At 35.0% G+C, this 21,897-nt stretch overlaps 1 protein-coding gene across 1 annotated transcript; it reads left to right on the forward strand.

Moving 5' to 3' along the window:
- Positions 1–2,833: 2,833 nt before the first annotated feature.
- On the forward strand, positions 2,834–18,928 carry LOC139973939 (uncharacterized). Its single transcript, XM_071980834.1, has 21 exons — positions 2,834–3,134; positions 3,810–3,915; positions 4,568–4,639; positions 5,382–5,441; positions 5,871–5,939; positions 6,585–6,656; positions 6,969–7,040; positions 8,082–8,159; positions 9,085–9,159; positions 9,348–9,419; positions 9,997–10,068; positions 10,454–10,525; positions 11,680–11,832; positions 12,270–12,338; positions 12,589–12,669; positions 13,397–13,468; positions 14,071–14,124; positions 14,579–14,772; positions 15,011–16,548; positions 17,284–17,422; positions 17,868–18,928. Exons 1-21 carry the CDS (start codon positions 3,047–3,049, stop codon positions 18,086–18,088), a joined length of 3,429 nt encoding a protein of 1,142 aa, XP_071836935.1. The 5' UTR covers positions 2,834–3,046; the 3' UTR covers positions 18,089–18,928.
- Positions 18,929–21,897: the final 2,969 nt, after the last annotated feature.

Raw genomic sequence — 21,897 nt, forward strand, 5'->3', positions numbered from 1 at the left:
CCTCACCATTGTTGAATCATAGTTTATGCCAGACCGAAGATGTTATGTACAGGACTTCAGTGTAATTTGACATCACTGAATTGAAGTCGATTGAAATGATCTCCGTGGACAGTAGCATTCTTATCACCAACAAATTTGCAAACACTGGAAGTTAATGTTTGTTCATTCATACTAAGTCAAGATTCCTAAATCCTATTGGTCCATTCAGGTCAGCTGACCGTGGTTAATCCTGTGAGTAACGCACGGTAAAATTACGGGGCATCACTTTAATAAATCTTTGGTTATATGTCACCAAAAATGTTTTGTTTTATGTTTTTTCCCTCACGCAAATGGTAGTGGATGAATGAACGGGGTTAATCAACGGTCTAGCGTGCGTTACTCACATGATTAATGCACTGCGGGTGTTAATGCTATCGCTGGTTGCACTCGGGCTCCGCCCTCGTGCATCGCTTGCATTATCCCCCGATCGTGCATTAATCCTGTGAGTAACGCACGCTAGACCGTTGATTAACCCCTTATTTATGCCAGACCTTAGGTGTTATGTACAGTACTTCAGTGTGATTTGACATCACTGAATTGAAGTCGATTGAAATGATCTCCGTGACAGTAGCATTCTTATCACCAACAAATTTGCAAACACTGGAAGTTAATGTTTGTTCATTCATACTAAGTCAAGATTCCTAAATCCTATTGGTCCATTCAGGTCAGCTGACCGTGGTTAATCCTGTGAGTAACGCACGGTAAAATTACGGGGCATCACTTTAATAAATCTTTGGTTATATGTCACCAAAAATGTTTTGTTTTATGTTTTTTCCCTCACGCAAATGGTAGTGGATGAATGAACGGGGTTAATCAACGGTCTAGCGTGCGTTACTCACATGATTAATGCACTGCGGGTGTTAATGCTATCGCTGGTTGCACTCGGGCTCCGCCCTCGTGCATCGCTTGCATTATCCCCCGATCGTGCATTAATCCTGTGAGTAACGCACGCTAGACCGTTGATTAACCCCTTATTTATGCCAGACCTTAGGTGTTATGTACAGTACTTCAGTGTGATTTGACATCACTGAATTGAAGTCGATTGAAATGATCTCCGTGACAGTAGCATTCTTATCACCAACAAATTTGCAAACACTGGAAGTAAATGTTTGTTAATAACAGAATGCTAAACATAGCGTTCACGCAATAAGATAACCCGTGATTGTCATCATGTCTCCTAAAGAATATTTTATATCAAGCATTACAAGCAGACTAAGGTTTTCTTAATTTAAAATTCTTATATCCTACTTCTTAATCCTATTTCAGAACATCATACTTAAAATTACTGATATATGGTGTTCATATTTTTGAAAAACATTCAATTTTGCCAATTTCTCTGGTTTAAAAGTTTAGATATGTAGTTATTCGAACACCTTACGTTTAAACATTACAACTGCAACTGGAGAATGTGTATCCTCGCTTCTCCCCTTCTCCAACCTGAACATCCCTCAATCAGTCGCTCACAGATTTGATGTTATATATCCTATATGCATGCACTAGGCCTACTTTTACAATCATCCATGATATATATATATAAATATATATATATATATATATATATATAAATATATATATATATATTTATATATATATATATATATATATATATATATATATATATATATATATATATATAAGAACTACACAATTCAGTTAATATCGTAGAGAGACTGTAAATGACAAAAAATATACGCATTCTCACTAAAATGACGTCACTCAATTTAGAGACGCTCAACGAAACCTTCTAGAGACGGTGTGATTTATTTCAGCAACTGTGAACATTTTCGTCAAGTGTAAATAAAACCATGCTATTTGCAGAGGTCGTGGGAGAGTCGTTTCCGTTGTTCAGTGGAATGATGTAACCATATAAACAATACCCCCAAAAAAAATAAACGATAACGATAAAGAACTATATATAAAATGTAAATTTCTAGATGAACGTGTTGTTAGTAGCCGTTTCCTTTCTTAGAGCAAGGTTGAATATGCGGACCCTCGAAATGAGTCTATCGACAATCTGGGCTGCACACGTTCTAGACTATTAATGTATATTATTATAGAAGCTCTTTACTATTGTTGGCTTCCCGGTGACTTCCAGATAACAACAGTTTGCATTTGACGTGTTGTGTACCAAAAGTGAAATTGTAGCAAAGATATTAGGTCATTTTTTTATCGACTAGCAAGTTTTTTTGATGTAGTCTTTAAAATGTACATCATAATTTCATGAAAATTGGAAGTGCCTTAATTTAACAACATATTAATGCCCTACTGTCATTGTGGGCAATAATAACGTCTCATCCCCTTACTCTCAGGCAGTTTCATTTCGTTTCATTTTCTCGTAGTCTTAACATGTAGCACTTGTATTAGGTACCTGCCAGAATGTTTTTCTTTCTTTTGCACGCAATTATTCAAAACTGACTTTATTGTAAGTAAACTTGATTGTTCATCGATTCAATGCTGTTAAATTAGTGTTTGCAGCAACGTACATAATAAAATGACAACGTAATTGTTGTAACCAGTATTGCACTCTCATTATGTGTGTAATGGATTGGATTGTACTGGACTGGACATTGCAACATTCAGCAAAGTGAAAGTCTGATGATAAAACATTTCATCATTAAATGTAACCGCAGCCATAAAACCAGAAATTACTCTCGGATAAAATAAAACATTAGAAAATTTCTCTTGATGCACGAACTGTATATTCCTGTCATATACCTGTCATAATAAATACTCTCCTTATTGTCCTCATTAACGCGCAAATATCACTCCACTCATTTCCTTAATTTCGGTTTCATAGCATAATTGTGTTTATATTCTTACGGCTGTGTTCTTTGTTGACGCGAAACTATTCAGTATAACATATCAATACAAGTGCTTGTGAATTATGTCAATCACTGCACGTATTACACTAGGCCACTTTGGCGATGAAGAAATATATGTAATAACTATTATTAATATCGCTTGTCAACTACAAGCAGAGTCAATTTGAGTTTTTCTTTTCGTCGCAATGGACATCTTGCAACTCTGTTATGCTTTAATGGTTGCCATCACCGCCATCTGCGTGGCCTCTGGAAATAATCCCTGTCGCTTATTGGGTAAGTGAGGAACAACATATTACCATTAAAGGCATAATTCCCAGCCGGAGAAAGAGAGAGAGAGTGAGAGAGAGTATCATTCCGTTGCAATTTATCTGGAACATTTACCTTGCTTCTTGCACATTTGAGTTTCTCTATCTTGCAGTGTTTAATAGCATTGCTGGTAAATTGAGATCAAAGTCATACAGTTCTTTCGTTTCATAATCACCAGACTTATTTTTTATGATGACAGTTCAAACCAGCCACAAGTTGTACTAATAATCCATGATTATGAGGCGAGGGGCGAAAAATTTCAAATAGCCGGCAGTCTTTGATGATACATTTAACCTTTCGTGTTATATGTTTGCCGTTCATTACTTTTGTAATATTTAAAAGTAATATTTTAAAGCAATAACGAGTAATGTTTAATTAATTGTAAAGACAAGAACTTCTCAGTTGCTTCAGCGAATGTAATAATAAATACAAATTTGAAAATGATCATATTGAAATTAGCTTCCCTTTTAGCCTAGATGGCAAATCGTGCCGCTCTGAGGAAAGCCCAATCTTGGTTAATATTTACAGTGTTGTGTGACATGTCTACTCATGGACACAACCAAATGAATTCAGTATTAAATATACCGATGCTTGATTAATGTTGCTATAAATAAATTTCACTTCTTTGAAATTTGTCCTTAGATTCCAACGTCTGCGAGGTTTGCAAATGTGTGAGCCGAAACGTCGATTGTTCCAATAGGAGTCTAACAGCAATTCCATCATATATACCGAATGACACCTACACCATGTATGTATTTAATTTATTGCAAAATGAATCATTTCTTCTAAGTTTCATATAAAGAATCTCTGTAGGACGGCGGTTTTCTTATAGGCCATACATAATACATCAGATATCCCATCATAGAGATCTTTGCTAAACTAAATGGGCTTTTTGTAATTGCTTTTTGGGTCTATCGGATTGTGGGTGGAGGAGAGACACGTATCACGGGTGCTGTCCGTGTGAAGAATACCACTTCGAAGAATTTTACATATCTTCGAAATGATCACCGAAAAGTTTGGACATCTCGGGCACCTAATAGTTGGTTACATCCGTGACATCGATATGGTTATTTTGCTAAAGACAAAATTGCATTTTATCCGCATGCCTTGTAAGAACCGAAGGAATCGTAAACTTTAAACAAAGTTTAACGGTAGAAATAAACGTAGTTAACCCCCTGCCATTCCCCCAGGACCGTAGGGAGGACGATGGTGTATGTTTGCTGGGTCAAGGTTCCATGTAGTGCAGTTTAAAAAAATTCTTTGAACATATTTTTCTCTTTGGTGTTTCTTACTGTCCTTTGCACCTGCTTTTTGTTATGGAGAAATATCCAAAACGAATCGATACAAAGTCATGGTAACACTATAGCATTAAAGGTAAACGCTGATTATTCTTTCCACAGTAACTTAGAGAACAATGGAATCTCATGTATACCGAAGGATTATTTTTTATATTTTGCTGTACTGTCCAAACTGTGAGTATTTCATTTTTAGATTTGATTTTATTCGCACTCTGATTGTTTAAAATAGAAAAATATTACAAAGACAAAATAGACAAATAGGACGAAATTGAAAAGAACAAAAATAGCAACAGGAGCTAAACCCATTAGGCTGACAGAACGTCGGCCCGTTTCCAATGGGGCCCTTTAGACGAAAAATTGCACTTTCAATGGGAAATACTAGGAAACCAATAAATAAGACACAAAGTATATGCTTGTATGGTCCACCTCCAGTTCCGATGGAACACAGCGAAATGTTTTTAATCAATAGATACTTATGAGTGGGGTAACTAGCATATAGTCGTAACTATTGGCAATGTAAAGCTTCCTAAAATCTTTAGAGAATCATACTAGGAACAAAGTATATTGCAATACTATGTCGTAATATATAATAATGCAAGATTGGTTGTTACTCCCAACACAAGCTTAAAGTACGATTTGAGTTCATTTATAATGACAACGAGAATATCGGGATTTATTGTGAACACAATCAACGAGATAATGCGAAAGGACAAATGCTCGACAACAATATGACCCTTGACCACTTCCTCTTTCTCTTTCTTTGTCGGGTCTTCATCTCCATCGGATATTCATATTCCCCTTATTGGCTTACTTAGAACCTCTTTAATACACAAATACACTGAGATGGGGATATCTTTGTCAAATTAACAAAGAAAATATTTCAACTAATTAATGGTTGGTTTCAATTGTTTGACAGCACAATCGGAATGAACTCCGTGACAGAACCATTTATTCCACCAACAAGTATGAAAAACCTGTAAGTCAACGTTTGTTCATATTGCTTGGGATATACTTAACCATTTGTAATTGTACTCAGTAGGTCTATGCCTTAGATGATTTAAAATGCACATCAAACTTTGGAGAAATGAGTCGTTTAGAGAAAGGTCCGTCTCTCAAATTTATATATGTACGAGCATATTAGAAATTGACTACCAATTAAAACATACTTTACTTTAATTCAAAACAGGCAATAATTGTGAAAACTACATCTGAAATACCGTTAATGCATTTCATAGTGATAACAACTTAAATTGGAAACATATACACTTTATTGTAGTGTAAGACTACCAGAACTAAGTTTGTAAACCTTTCAGAATAAACAAAGCTGCTAGAAAACATCTGAATCTACAAGTTTGAAAGTTCATTATACACATGTCGCCAACGGTCTTCTTTTATATTTCTTTAGAATTGCTAACAAGAACCTTCTGGAAAGTGGTGAACTGATTTTCAGCCAATGTGAACATCTTGAGGAAGTGTGAGTTAAACCTTTAATATGAAGATTTTGTAAAAAGGATAAAACTTATTGGGTCACCACTTAGTGAACTGGTATAATCTGATATAGGCTTGTAACAGACCTAGAACACCACATTTTCTAGACACACGTTCTGTTCCAGGTCAGTTGTTGCCAGTCGCCTATTTATCAAACAATTGAAAATTTAAAGTATATTAATATATATGTATATATATATATATATATATATATATATATATATATATATATATATAATATATATATGTATATATATATATATATATATATATATATATATATATATATATAAATAAATATATATATATATATATATATATATATATATTGAAATTTATTGAGATATATTGAGATATATGGAGATATATTGAGATATCCAGTTCCTGCACTGGGCTGAAAGCATCGTAGATATTTCGTCACACGTTTTGGGATCGTGTTCCTTCACATGTGACTAAAAACTGCAATGTACATCATGGAAACGTGGTTGTGACAGCCACTCAAGCAAGTTTCGATTTCACTTTTGTATCATGTAATAGTGCTAAGAATCTGCAACCGCTTCATCTACGTATTTATGACAAATTGCAACAGTTTTTGTTCTTTTATCATGTCTTCTTCGTTTTTAATATTCAGGAACTTACATACTAATCGCATTGCCTTCCTGCCAGATTATATTACACGAAATTGTTCCAAACTAACTCTCCTGTAAGTACATTTTGACACTTTTATAAATGCCATCGTTAAACTCAATGTCGTTCAATGGATTCATTCCTATATATTGTAATGTCGTATTGTTTTATTTTGTATTTATTAAGCCGTTCAAGTACCAAACGGTACGGTACTAAAATACCAAACGGTTTTTTGTTCTCTCTCGAGACAGTTATTAAATTCTTGAGACATACCTTTTTGCACATCGCAATGACTGGCCTTACTTTTAACAAATGATGCTAAATGCTTTTATGTATTGCCTTCGTCTTTGTTTTTCTACTCTTTTTTTTTGATGATCTTCTTTCGCAGCGATTTACGAAACAATCTTTTCGATCGGATTAATAAACACAGCTTGGGTTTTCTTCCACGACTGATCGATTTGTACGTATAAGGGGGAAAATGAAACAGTATCCTATAGTATCGCATCTATTAAATAACGTATCAAAGAAGTAGCGATACAGATAATTCTTTTTCTTTTTCGTATCACTATCAGTCATTTTTTAAATACGTTACGCAATTTTTTTTCCATTTGATGATTGGTATTCATGCATACTTTGATTTATTGCTTGAGGGTTTTTTTCAGACAAAGAATAAACTCTAATTGCGAATCTTGTGTCTTGCCTGATCATCTGAGAATTTTGTGACGTCACGGTCACGTCACCTTACGTATAATGTAAGTACATTGAAACCGGGGTTACTTTGACCCAGAAGAATGGAAATGACGTCGTTCTGCCATCTGCAGTCCATGGTGTAAGGTCTCTTAAAAGCATAAATGCATAAACCTATTGAGGCTTGATGTTAGGAGACAGTTACACGTAAAATAAACGTTTCTTATTTGATGGTCTGTTTCCCCAAGCTGAATGTTCATTGAAAGGGAATGCTTGCCTTTCGGCCACAATTGTTCCTACATTAAGTTGCTTAAACAGAAACTCTTTTTTATTTAGCCGTTTGTTGCAGTATGGTTTTAACATCGTTATTATTATAGAATAAGGACTTTTCACCCAGCTGATATGTCATATAAATCAATAGCGATATACCTTCGCAAGATGATATATTTTTTTTCCGACAATACATCTTTCGGAGAGATTGTGGCTATGAAGATGTCAGCTTTAAAATCTGAAGAAAAAAAAACATTCAGTGAACATGAACACCTATTTTGTAAAGGAGTTTCGCTCGTGCACTATGTCGCACACAACAAGAGTCTTAAAAGGAATCTGGCGTACCCCTTTTATTGTTACTGAAAAATTAATGGCTAACTTTTGAGTAAATGTACTGGACTGTATTGCAACGGAGTTGGACGATATAGTCTTCACACTGTTGTATTGGACTCCAAAATTTAAGGTTTTATGTAATTTGTATTACCCCATTGTTCATATCATTATTGTTCTTATCCATGTTACAAAATATTTCATTACTAAATAGGAGTCTGAGCATGAATCGGAATCTTCGTCACATTGATGAGGGGGCCTTGAATCAAGTTTGCGAGAGTTTGCTTGTACTGTAAGTGATTGCTACTTCAATAGTATGTTAAAATAACAAGCTATAACTAAAATGATAATATTATAGCTGATCCAAGGCAAGTGGTTTTTACTTCTATGGTCTGTTAAAATATTAACTAACATGATACTACTATAGGTGATCATATGTAAGTGGTTGTTACTTAATTCTCTAGTCTGTTAAAAGAAAAAAAACTATTACTAACATGATAATAATAGAGCTGATCATATGTGATTATTACTTCTTTAGTCTGTTAAAATAATAAACTATAACTAACATGATATTACTTTAGCTGATCATATGTAAGTGGTTGTTACTTCTATAGTCTGTTAAAAGAACAAACTATTACTACCATGATAATAGTTTAGCCGATCATATGTAAGTGGTTGTTACCTCAATAGTCTGTTAAAATAACAAACTATAACTAACATGATACTATTATAGCTGATGGAACACTGTCCAGGGTTTATTTTCTCAGACAGTGTAAATGAACTTTCTGTCATCTAACGTCAGTTAATAACCAAATCATATATTTTATATACTATTTAAACAAATATATGATACAAGTTATATTTTTACCTGTTATAAATGATTAATTAATGAAGCTACTAACATTAGTATGAACGAGTTTTTTATTTTCATTTGTGGACTTTGTGGACAATTACGTGAATCTAATATGTTAGTAAGTTAACAAACAGTCAGATTTACAGTTGCATCCAGTCAGTAATATTCGTGGAGGTGTTAGATGTACATGGGTGGCATTAGATGGTAAAGGATTGATTACTCCGAAGTAGTAAGTGTAAATATTTTATACAGTTCTCCTACATTCGGTTGCCCTGGCACATATTCCGTAATAAAGAACACCTTTAAAGATATTTAATTGGTTAAATATGTAGCACATTCAATTATTAAATTTTCTTATGCACAGGACGATGTCCGAATGTGATATGCTGGGAAACGTCCCAACAGGCCTTATCAGAGGCTGTACTAAACTTAAGTATTTGTAAGTGAAACTAAATGTGTTATCAACATGTTTTATTTTCATTGCCGACGATAAAATAATATTAATATATTTAATAACAATGATCATTACAATCGTCATCGCCATTGCCATCTTTACCATATTTTACATTTATCATTCTTCTTCTTACGTTATAACATCGTTTCTGTAAATTCTTTTCCTGTTTACAGAAGATTATCATTTAATGACATTACCTACATCGATGGCGAAATGTTTTATTCCCAAATTGGGTTGTTTTACATGTAAGTTTGTAGATTTCTATGTAAGTGTAAACATAAATATAATTGCATTGTGTTGACCTCCACCAACACAATGCTACATTTAGACATGGTTCCCATTTATTTAGATGATAGATTTATTCCCTTATCCTCATTTTTTATCACTTCAATTAGAGAGTTTGTTTTAGACAAGAATTTGCACACAAATATGTGTTCCACCAAAAGTAATAAATTGATTTTTTTTTCATTAAATTTTGCAACAGTAACATACACATTATCCTATTTCCTTTACCTGTGAAAAGTCTCGCTGAGTGTCAAATTAAAGTCACGATGCAGGGTAACTGTTACCATACTGCTATAGTATTATACGGCCAGATCCCAACATTTGGGGCAAATTTAATGTGGCAACACTGAAGTGCGAGGTTGAAAGTTGCGATTTACGGCATAACGTAGTAGTAAAAAGAACAAATACTCTTCCTTTCTTTGATTTTGTTTTTCTTGTAAGGTTTGTTTGTTCGTGCATTTTATTTAAAAAATAATCATAATATTATCAGATTACAACAGTAACTTGAACATTTCTCTTTTCCTTTCTGCTGGTTAGAACTTTCAGGAGTAATCCTATAATACAGCTTGACGATTCAACATTCAAGCACCTGACGTGGATTTATAGTTTGTAAGACTTGTTATAATAGCCACAGCTATATTACTTGTTATTTTAAAAAAATCATTTCAATACCAAGTATGTACTATGTTAACACAACGGAACATTTAGCCCATTATTGCAAATTCGTACGATCACGTAGAATAAGGAAAATGATATCGCACAATTGCATGATATTACACTTATATACGGAAACATTCTTTTAAGTTTTCTTGAGGGGCAGAAGAAACTAAATGCTTCACAAGCTTTACAAAAGCTGAAATCTCAATGTAAGTGTTTCTTTTCTCTCTACCTCTGATTCTATCTCTATCCGGGTCGATTTTTTTGCTATAGCGAGAATATTGAAAACAACTTCTGGTTATTAAGCCTTTCTTTTGACTTAATCCTCTATTTTCAGGGAAATGTCCAATGCGAGTCTTACTTCCATACCAGCCACACTTTTCAACAGTACTTCGATAATCCATGACCTGTAAGTATATTTATTAGTAGATTTACGCCCTCTACTTTCCGCAGACTGTTTAAATATGTGCGATAGAGCCCTCAGTACTAAGATATAATACTCTTTTACAGTCCTATTATGTCAAACTCTTAAACGATACATCAATTATCCAATACATGAATCGATATATAATATCTATCGAAAAAGATTTGGACTGCGCGGCCAAGAAGATCTCTCTTTGGCGATGATGGAATTCTTTAATATGTATTTATGTATGTATATGTATTTTAGATCCTCCTGCAATCAGGAACTCGCGAATAAGCCTCTATGGAATGTCAAAAGACAGGCAGAAATTGTTATATGTGTGTACCAGTTGCTTGCGACAACGTTTAAAGTTAACTAACACCCACCGAGTTTTCCCACGATGTTCAAATAAATAGAGGGAAGCTGAAATCAAATGATCATTCCATTAACATCGTACATTTCTCACCTCTGTTATACGCTTGTGAAACGAAACTGCATGCTAAATTCTCGTCCAAACTTAGCCTAGATGTACCAAACCTTCTTACAACATAATAAGAAACAGCAGTTATTTTTACGACGCTTAAGTGACCACAAATGTGGGAGAAACCAGCAAGGGCTTATGGATTACAACTTACATGGCTGGTTGCTTCCAATTCAACAGTTTCAACTCAAATTTAGAATCTTTCCAAGTTAAAAAGTCATTTCAGATGGGAAAATCGTAGATTAGTCTTGGATGAAAAACCCATCTTACTGTGACCCGGCCAGGGTATCGAACCTCCCGATCACTAAGCAGCATTGCTTCAATGAGCACCGGCTGGCAGCACCGGCCACAACCTAGGAGTTCAATTTGTTCCTAGGTGTTCGATGAACCTAATCTAGCTTATATTGCATGTATTATCACTTCGCTGATTGACTGAAAATTGACCGCCCAGGAAGTTACCTGAAGAGCGTGCCATCTTCCCTACAAGAATTGTTAATCCAATATTGCTATAATGACTGATATTCTGACCGATTGTTGTGGACAACTATGATTTAATCGACAGGACAAGATTCAAGGAGAGAGAGTAGTACAGAGAAAGCCAGACAACTTTAAATCATTGATTGCAACTACCTCTCTATGTAATTGTTGCTGACTATTTTTTCTTCTGTTTTCTTTACAGGGATCTTTCAAGTAATCGATTAATTACGATTCCCGAAGAACTGTTTTCATCTGAATACACCAACCACTCCATGATAAGACTAACACTGAGCGATAATCAACTTGAATATATTCCACCGACTGTATTCAGTCACTTGCGGAGGCTCCAGCAACTGTAAGTAATATGTCCGCATCATTTGGCAAGAGGGAATTGCATAAGGCACTATTCTTTAACCGTTTCCAAAGATGGAGCTGTGTCAATACCAAAACCAGCACATGATTTTATTACGTTATTGTCTTCTTGGTATCTTTGTAATAATTGCTATTGACATAGGATGTCTTCACAAATGGCTTTATAAACTTCTTTTAAACCTAATTTGGATTTACACATCAAGTTGGGCATTGATTGCAATTTATAAAGTACCGAGGAAGAGTTAGGTACTTTTTCTTAGGGTGAAAATCCCCCGCTCCTAACATCATCAACACTTACGTGCTCTAGGTTTCTTATGTCTGGTACGGGGATGCTTTCAGATAAACAGTAATCACCTTTTTGTCCTTTTGATCATCGTCAACGTATCTCATGGAAATTGTTCTTTTCATAATAAATCAAAGATTTTTGGACGGTAACAGTTTGTTCGAAATTCCGGAAGGGATGCTGTCGTTAACGTCCGTTAACACTCTGTGAGTAATTTCATTCTCAGCACCGATATCTTAGGTGTAGCTCAAAGTGTAATTCACAAAGTCAAATAACTTGTTGTTCACGTACACCATGACACTTCAAACTATGAAAATCATAATTGCACACACAGTGTCACAATATCGAATCTTCTGTAAACTGTATAATAAAAAAGTAATATTATTTATTGGACTCTATTGTACTTAAACTGACAACCTAATAATGCTTTTTGAACCTTTTAACCATTTCATCAAGGTACATTTTCCGAAATCAAATAGCGAATTTAACCAAAAGTTTATACCTGCCGAACTCCCAGTACAATCCTACTAAGCTTATGTGAGTATATATTTGTAGATTTGTCGGAATCAGTTGAATATGATAACGATCAATGTGATTTTTTTTTGATAAGATGTCATTATTAGAACAAACATAATCTAAGTTTGTGTAATTGCCAGTGCTTGAGTCTGCCAATTCGACAAGACCTCTTGCTGGTAGATTTGCCACCAAACAACAAAGTAAATTGCCTTTTTTTAACCATAGATAATTTAGACTATAATAACTGAAATTTAATTGACCTTTTAACCTGTGGACTGGTACAAGAATCTCAGTTTCCAGAAATGAAAACACTAGAGTTAATGGTTGGATAGTTTTACTAGTTAAAAGGTCAGCTGATGGTTTTTGCTCTTTGTTGTTGTTTTGTAAAGTTGTTTGCTGGTGTTCGAATTGCTTTTGTTTTGTTTTGTTCTTGTTGTTCGGTCCTGATTCTTGATTGGCTGACTTTATAACAAGAACCAAATTGTTACTTCTAAGTTTGACAGCCAATTTGTATATGAAATACGATATCTTAACTCTTTATAGTTTTGACCTAAATTACTAATTATTATGATTACTATGATGATTATTATCATTTTTATGATTATTTTTATGATGATGATTATTATTTTCTTTTGATTATTATCGATATGATCAACATCAACATTATAATCATTATCATCGTTATCATATTACCATTATGATCAATGTATCGATAAATCGACTTTCACTTTGCTCAAACCCCTTGAAGCGAAGCTCAGAGAAATCCGGTCCAACATCTCTCTGTTGAATTTCTCAAAGGAATTCAAGAAAATGGTGAAATGTGAGTTGCGCTGCACGTGAATATTCCGTAATTAATGATATTGCAATTACAAGATTTCATAACATCATATTCACAGAAGTGAGGTGTGTGGGGTTTATTTAAAACAGCTTCCTTTATAAATTTTTAATCTGTATTTATCACAAACAGGTAGCAATTGACTTTTATTATTATTATAATTATTTTTATTATTATTATTATTAGTAGTAGTAGTAGTATTATATGATGATTATGATTATGAGTATGATTATAATTATGATGATGATGATGATTATCATCATCATTATTATTATCATTATTATTATTAGTAGTAGTAGTAGTATTTTTATTATTATTATTATTTTTATTATTTTTATTATTATTATTTTTATGATCATTATAATTATTATCATTATTATTAGTATTTCTATTATTATTAGTATTATGATTATTATAACTTTTATTATTGAATTAATGGTGGACATAGGGTCGCCTAGTATCATAACATTACCAACATGAGTACAACTTGCATTAAGTTGGCGAAAACTAAATATCTAATGAAAATGAATCAATATTTATGACATTAACATTAACTGATTTTCATCTTGTTTCTCTTTTAATTTAAGTATACTCACATGTAATGGTCTTTATATTCCCACCGCGCCCTACAACATAAATATGTAAGTTAATGTTGTGTGTGACGAGTAATTTCCTTGTTGCTCTTCTTTTTTTTCAAATATAAAACATTGTGAATATTTTGCGTAGTTGACAATGTTCTTTGAATATGATTTTCTTCCAAATGTATAAACAAGTGATAATATAGGAAATGCAAAAACAAAATCAGTTTTCCGTGGTACCATAATTCAGTTTGTTTTTGCCACATGTACTCACATAATATCACAAATTTAAAGAAAAACAAATCTTAATGATGTTTCTTTTTCATAAGAAATGCTATGAGGATGTGGTTTTAACCTGCAGATGCTCAAAAGTACCGGCAAGGTTGATAGCTTAATTATCAACTTCATACACCTGAATATTCTGTGTTCTATAGGTATTCAATTTATAGTTTATCCTAAATGTGTTACTACAATAGCAAAACAAACATGACTACGCTTTGGGATTTGTCTTTTACAGTGATTGTGTAGAAAACACCTTTCAGACAACGATTAAAGTAATAGACCCTGATCAAAGGGACAGTCTGTTGCAGAGAGGATTTAACTGCACACCAACTAAACCTAAAATTTTTCGTAGCTATACATGCGTGGCTTGTGCTCAGGGAAGTTATACAAACCTGCAACGCCGTAAAGGTTGTATCACGTGTCCGCGTGGTGAGTAAAATTCAATCCATGTATTTATTATAAATGGTGGCTTATAAATTTCATGCAGTCATTTATCGCTACTTCCCCTCTCCCCATCTACCAAGCTAGAAGCTCCTGCTTCTTATCGACCTCCCTTTTTATTGGCTTTTGAAATCAATTGCTGTCATTTTATTTGAGAAAATATCACTTTCATAGATGTTAGAGTCACATACTTAAAACTTCACTCAACGGACGTTTTTTCTCTCAGGTGGTTTCTACCAGGACGAAGTCGGCCAATTTCAACGGTTACCGAACGTTATCGCTTGCAACAACTGTAACAATGGAACATTCGTTGCCAAAGGAGGAGGCGTCAGCCCTCTCAATTGTACGGTTTGCCCGGAGGGTACCAACAAAAGTCGACACGCTGGGTATCGAGCATGTTTCTGTATGGATAACTACTTTCGAAGAGATCGATTCGGTGGTTGTGAAATCTGTCCACAAGCAGGACTGAGATGTGAAAACGACTATGTTACTATAGAACCAGGATTCTACTGGAACTGGACTTTATCAAACATTTCAGAGTACAAGATGTTCATTGAAAATCTACAGAAATTTGATAATTCTTATGATGAAACCACAGCGTCCTTTTCCGGTTCTCTCGCTTATGTACACCCATGTCGCCAAACATTTAAATGTGATAACAAGAACGACACCGTTGAAGGGAATTGTCATATAGGCTACACAGGATTTATGTGTACGGAATGCGCTGAGAAGTACTTCCAAGTCATGAACTTTTGCCATGAATGTCCTCAGACATGGGTGTTCCTTTTAGAAGTGGCAGTAGGGTTGCTTCTACTTGCCGGTTGTTGCTTTTACGTAGTCTACACGTACAGACGTAAACGACACGAGGAAGCTCGTTCAATTATTGACGTTGCACTTGCAAGAGGGAAAATAGTTCTTGGTTTCTATCAAGTGATGGGAGAATTTTGGGACTCGTTAGACGTCCTTTATTGGCCTGGGGTTTTCAAACAGCTGTCTGATTGGTTAGATCTCTTGCAGTTTAACATATCTACCATTTTCATAAAACCAAGCTGCTTCGTTCCAAGTGTATCTTTAAATGCATATTCCGAGTTTCTCATAGGAATTATTGTGACAATTAGTGTTGCATTAATCCCAGCTATGGCGATTTGTTTAAGAATAGTACGTGCAAAGTTTTTCCAAGGGGACTCTTCGAATTCTCGTTCACAAGGATTGCGTCAAGTTGTTATCATCAAACAAGATACATTGCTATTTGCAACTCTTTTGGGCTTGTTTATCACGTATCCCTCTACGTGTAATTCTATTATTACATTGTACAGACCAGCATGCCAGACGTTTACATTAGACGAAACTATGTTGCACAACGTTAGCCTCCTGAGATCTGACCTTTCAATCAATTGTAACACAAACACCCATCGCAAATTCGAAATTGCTGCTTACGTATTCTCGCTATACATTGTAGCTTTTCCTGGGTTATTATTTTATCTTTTGTGGAAATATCGTAAAGATTCAAGTGGTGTAGATTCTACAAGGTCACCATCATTGCATCCAAAATGGTTACGATTTCTCAACGAGAACTACAAAGATCAGTTTTGGTACTGGGAAATTGTAGAAATTACAAGAAAAGTTTCACAGACTTGCATTGTCATTCTGTTCGGATGGGGCAGTTCTCTTTCAATCTTCATCACGATTTTCCTCGCCGTTATCTTCCTTACTCTTCATGCATCTTTTACACCGATGAAGGATAAGTTTGAGCAACAACTCCAGGTACACATTGCTATCAATTTCAACTTGTGAATTGTTCATGTACCTATATAAGTTAGTTATAAGTCATTCTGTACTTAAATGCTATTTCTCATGAAGGAGGTATTTATATATGTAATAAACATGAGAAACAAATTGAAATATTCCATTTTATAACTTTCATAACTTATTTTCATTAAAGTAATGTCATTGTTTAGCTATAATACTATTTCATTGCATATGGAAGCTATAGACAGATTGCAAACTTGTTCAATGATTTCAGATATCATAAAGTTAGAGTTCCAAATTTAAAACTCAAGGTTGACAGTCTTGTCTTAGGGCAAAAACTCAAGGTTTACAGTCTTGAATTAGGGCAATGCCTTGTCAAACGACTTTGCTACGGTTAACCATGGTCATTGGTAACTTGTCACACTAAAAGCATGTAAAATCCAAGAAGTGGCCACCGGGGCACTGCAGTGCGGTACATTTACGTATCCGTTGGGGGACTTCCCATAGAGTGCAGCCGCAAACCGGCGCAAGTAGGAAACCGTTCATCGCCATTTAAACACCAATGTGGAGAGATAATGAAGATAAAGTGCCTCGCAAAAAGAACAAAATGTAATATCTGGCCTGGACTCGAGCCCTGCAATCCTTAGTTTGTAAGTCCGTGGCCTGCGCTATGATGACATTCTGCACCCATCAATCCATCCATCCATTATTTATTTATTTATTTATTTATGATTTACAAACCTTCTACAGCTTGCATCTTTGTTGGCAATCTTCCTCAACATGTTAATGGTTGCTGTACCGGATTTTGAAACAGATTCCCTGTTTGTGAAAAATACGATGACATTTATATTGATTTTTCTCAATATCGGTGTCCTCGGCGTTACTTTCGGTGAGTTAATTGAAGAGCTGCCATGACCAAAATGTAGAATCTTCTATGGTGACCATTACAAATACCAACCAAAATATACAGGAGTGACTACACGTTGTTAGAATTAAGAATAGAAAACGTATCAAGTTAGTCAATGGATTGTCTCTCCTTTGTATGAGTGCTTCTTCTTAATTCATTTGTAGATCTGTTGTTAGGTTAAGTAGCAAAATGTTACATATTGCAACAACTTTAGCTGAGTGTTGTAAATCTTCTACCATGCTTTATCAACGGCGAGATCCATAAGTTAGATGACTCATAATTAAGATTGCGATTATTCACATTTCGTTCTTGTAGTTCTTGATGTATGATCATTTTTCTTTTAAGGGGGTGGTTTTGGGCATACCGATCAATAGTTCCACTCACTCCTTAAACTTAAAAGTATATTATTGGTGATTTTCTACCGTAGGAAAACCATTGCTGAAACTTGCAAAAGTAATCTACGTGTACATAAGAGGCCGAAGATGTCTTATTTGGTCACCAGAAGACGAACCCATTCCTGAAAGGAATAACAATTTTCATATGAATTGTCCTCATCTTTTGATAAACGGTGACCAAGGTGACCAAGGAGAAACGGAAGACTCCGCTCTCTTATCGTCACCACGGCATCGATATCATTCCGTGGAATGACACCATGTCATCTTGCTCTGTGGGAAGAGGAGGGAGAGCTGGCCACGGTCTTGTTCTGCTGCTTCTGATGAGGTTCATTGTCGGAGAACTATAGTAATGCAAGATAATTTATGTATGTATTTTAGTTCCTCCTGCAAGCAGGAACTCGCGTCTGACTCAGGCGAATCGTTCCCAACGCCCTCTATTATTTGCCCGTATATAGCCGATTACTCATGGGGCTTTCCCTTGTTCTTACCGCGTGCGCAGTAGTTATTCTTTGTGTTGTCAAGGCCGAAGGAGATGTACTGTTGAAGAAAAAACAGTTACCTTTTCCTTTGTGAATACCCGAGATTCGGCCCTTTTCCCGGTAAGTTATGCAAAACGAATCTCCATTGTGTTCCTCGTATATTGTACGGAATATTAGGGCATTTATGCTAGAAAAAATGACTTTTTAGTCGATTTGCGCATCGTTTTGGCGATTTGTGATAGTTTTCTCGTGTACATCCATCACTTAGCTCTCCAAAATTGTATCATACAGTTGTGGCACTTACTGCCAATTTTGAGAGTCTGATGTCAAAATTTATCATTGCGTGGGCCGTTACCATGGTAATTTCACGATTGGTAAAGGTTTGGCGCCATTTGTTGGTAATAACGGCGAAACCAGTATAGCCTACTTTATGCAGGAATCGGTTTCACGGTGCAATGATACACTGTGCTGCCAGTGGTAGTGCTGTACTGTGGTAGGTCAAGGACTAAGGTTAACTCTAACATTTAAGTTGTTACAGCATTTCATCCGTAATTCTGAATTTTTGGTAATTTTTACCGGGAATTATTCTCAATTATTCCAGGAAAGTCTCAATCGAGAGAATGTGTTACCGCTTGGCCCCGTAGTCAAGACTCAAGTGTATACGTAGCTATAGCACCAGACCTAGATAAATTAGCCAAATAAATAGCCTTCTGTTTTCTGATTTAATTGTTGCTTTCTGAGCTTCATTGCATAGCCAAACGTCAAGTACCTTCAGCCTTACAACAGCACATCAAGGCCCCAGTGGTAGCGTTACTAACCTGGGAATCGTTACCAAGTTAACTGGAGACTCCAGCCAGGATACGAGTGGAAACAAGAAAAACCTGCGCACAAGCATTTTATTTTTTATTGTTAATTGGCTGATTTTAAAAAGAACTAATCCATTTCCTAATTGTACGTCTCACTCTGGTATATTAACAACTCAATAGTAAAATACAACATCTGAAGTACAAGAAGCTGAAAAGAAGTCGGCCGGTCACTAAGCTACGGTACACTTGGACGGAGACAGCAACAGATGAGCTGCGAGCCACCCTGGATACCACCGACTGGGATCTATTGTTCTCATCAGCTAATTCACTTGACGAGGCGACGGACATTGTCACTAGCTATGTTAACTTCTTTGTCAAAACAATCATCTCTCTTCAGACATACAAAATCTATGCGAATAATAAGCCGTGGGTCACAAAGAACTTAAAGATTTACTCAACGAAAAGGATGAAGCTCTGATGGAGGTAACAAAACACGAGTAAAAGAGGAACAGAAGTGCATCAAACGTTAAGTCGAAGTATGTCAAAAAACATAAAAAGACAAATTAGAAAGAAACTTTGCTGAAAATAATTCTGCTGGTGCATGGAAAACAATGCAAATGCTGACTGGATACAGACAGAATTCGGTGACCCCCGGGTCAGAGGTCACACAAACTTTCGTGGAAGAGTTTAATGAAGTTTAGAACTTTACAACTGAGAACAATGTAGCTATGAGTGGATTGATTGGCGAATTAATAAAAAATGAGTTTTAACAATGAGATTTGCGTTTCTAAATATGAAGTTAGGTTAGTGTTTGGATCATTGAAAACCAACAAAGCACAATGCCCTGATGATTTGTATAATGAGATCCTTAAACTATGCAAAACTACTGAACTGGCTGGGATATTCACAAAACTCTTTCATTGTTCTTTAGACATCAGCTCGATTCCACGACTGTGGAAAACGTAATTAGTTATACCCGTCTCAGATAAAATGAATACAACTGAGCCTAATGACTTTTCGGCCCGTCTCACTTAGCGGTAACGTCATGAAATGTTTGGAAAGAAACGCCTTCTCAGTATTACAGAACAGTTCATTGACACCATGCAGTTCGCTTATAGGGCAGGGGGGGGGGCTCAAGTATATGATGCGGTGGTGACATATCTGCAAAAACTTTACTCTCATTTATATAAAGGTAGAAAGTATGTGAGATCTAAACTTTTCTAGTGCATTGAACACAAATGTTAAACACTTACAGCTAAATTAATCGCATACGAAATACCCTATGGATTCATGACTTCAGAGGGTGAAGATAGGTGATGTCTACTCAGGGGAAATGATTTAAAGTGCAGAGAGTTTGAAAGAAAATTCATATTCTGAAGTATTAATTTGTTAGTCTTTCGGCCTAAGCGGTACTTTTCCGTCATGGTTTGGCTGATGCAAGGAAGCACCTCCTACCCATGATTCCACATCCCAGTGCTCAGTGCAAACTTTGAATTTTTTGATTTATTTCTTTTATCAAATCATATGCTTCCTGATTGCAAAATTGTAGAGAACAATAACACATACAATAAATATAACTATATAAATAGTATAAGGGGTGCTATGAGGTTCTCTCCCTATGAGTTCACAACCCAGTGCACTTTGTGACGTTTACTGTGAGTTTCAGGTGCTGAATGACAGACACACGTATAGCCATCAACTTGGAAACATGTTGCAGATATGATGATAACCAAAATGCACTTCATTTGCTGGAAAGCGATATTTGGTTATCGTTTAACTTATGTATTAATTAAACTGTAAATTTGGAATTATATTAATACAAGGAAACTCTTCATGCCACGGCATATAGACTACCAGATAAACAGAAATATCCCATCTACATTTTCTATCAAGCCAGGTTTAATTAACACCAATTACAATGTATGTACACATTTAAATAAACTTGTTAAATATTGTTTCTTCGAAGAAAAAAATATTGTTTTTATTATTGTCATATATCTCACATTTTATCTTACATTTTATTTTCCAAGAAAATCTTTGGATATTAAATGCAAAATTATCAAGTTGAAAATTATATTTTAGAAGTAATGCTTATGTTTTTACAAAGTAAATATTTTTATTTGATTTTGCATTTGTATAAAGTGTAATTGTATATTTAACATTTCGGTAAGTCATTAATTTTCTTTTGATATGCAAATGACCCACTTGTCAGTTGTAGCTATAGTCATTTCATAGTCGCAGTATACTCTTCGTTGTCACTTTGTTACATGCCCGATTTACTTGCAAGGCCATTTTGTATACTCTATTTTTGGCCAAACCTACTTGCATTTCTTGGAAAAGAAGATATTTGTGTTTCAATAAAAATGAAACAGTGAGCACAAACCATGTTTAAAATTTATGTCAATGCTGTCTCTCATTATCATGAATATTAACCTATTAAGCATGACAATTACATTCAATGCGATCAAAACTAACAACCGTTTATTGATACTTGTCCATGAGAGAATGACTTATTCTTGTGGATTCTACAAAACTGAAACAGCAGTGAAATAAGTATAGGACAAATCAAGGGCGATATTAACATTTGAAGTACCTGTCTTGCATAATCTATGTTTCATTGGATAGAGGTTACATTGAAAGAATTTGATTAAAGTTAATTTGAATTAAAATTAGATTAAATTCAATGAGATAAATACTAATGTGTGTTTATTGATACTTTTTCCAGAGAATGACTTGTTCTTTTGGATTCAATATAAATAAAACAGCAGTGAAACATT

The sequence above is a fragment of the Apostichopus japonicus genome, chromosome 2, assembly GCF_037975245.1.
Source record: "Apostichopus japonicus isolate 1M-3 chromosome 2, ASM3797524v1, whole genome shotgun sequence".
NCBI lineage: Eukaryota > Metazoa > Echinodermata > Holothuroidea > Aspidochirotida > Stichopodidae > Apostichopus > Apostichopus japonicus.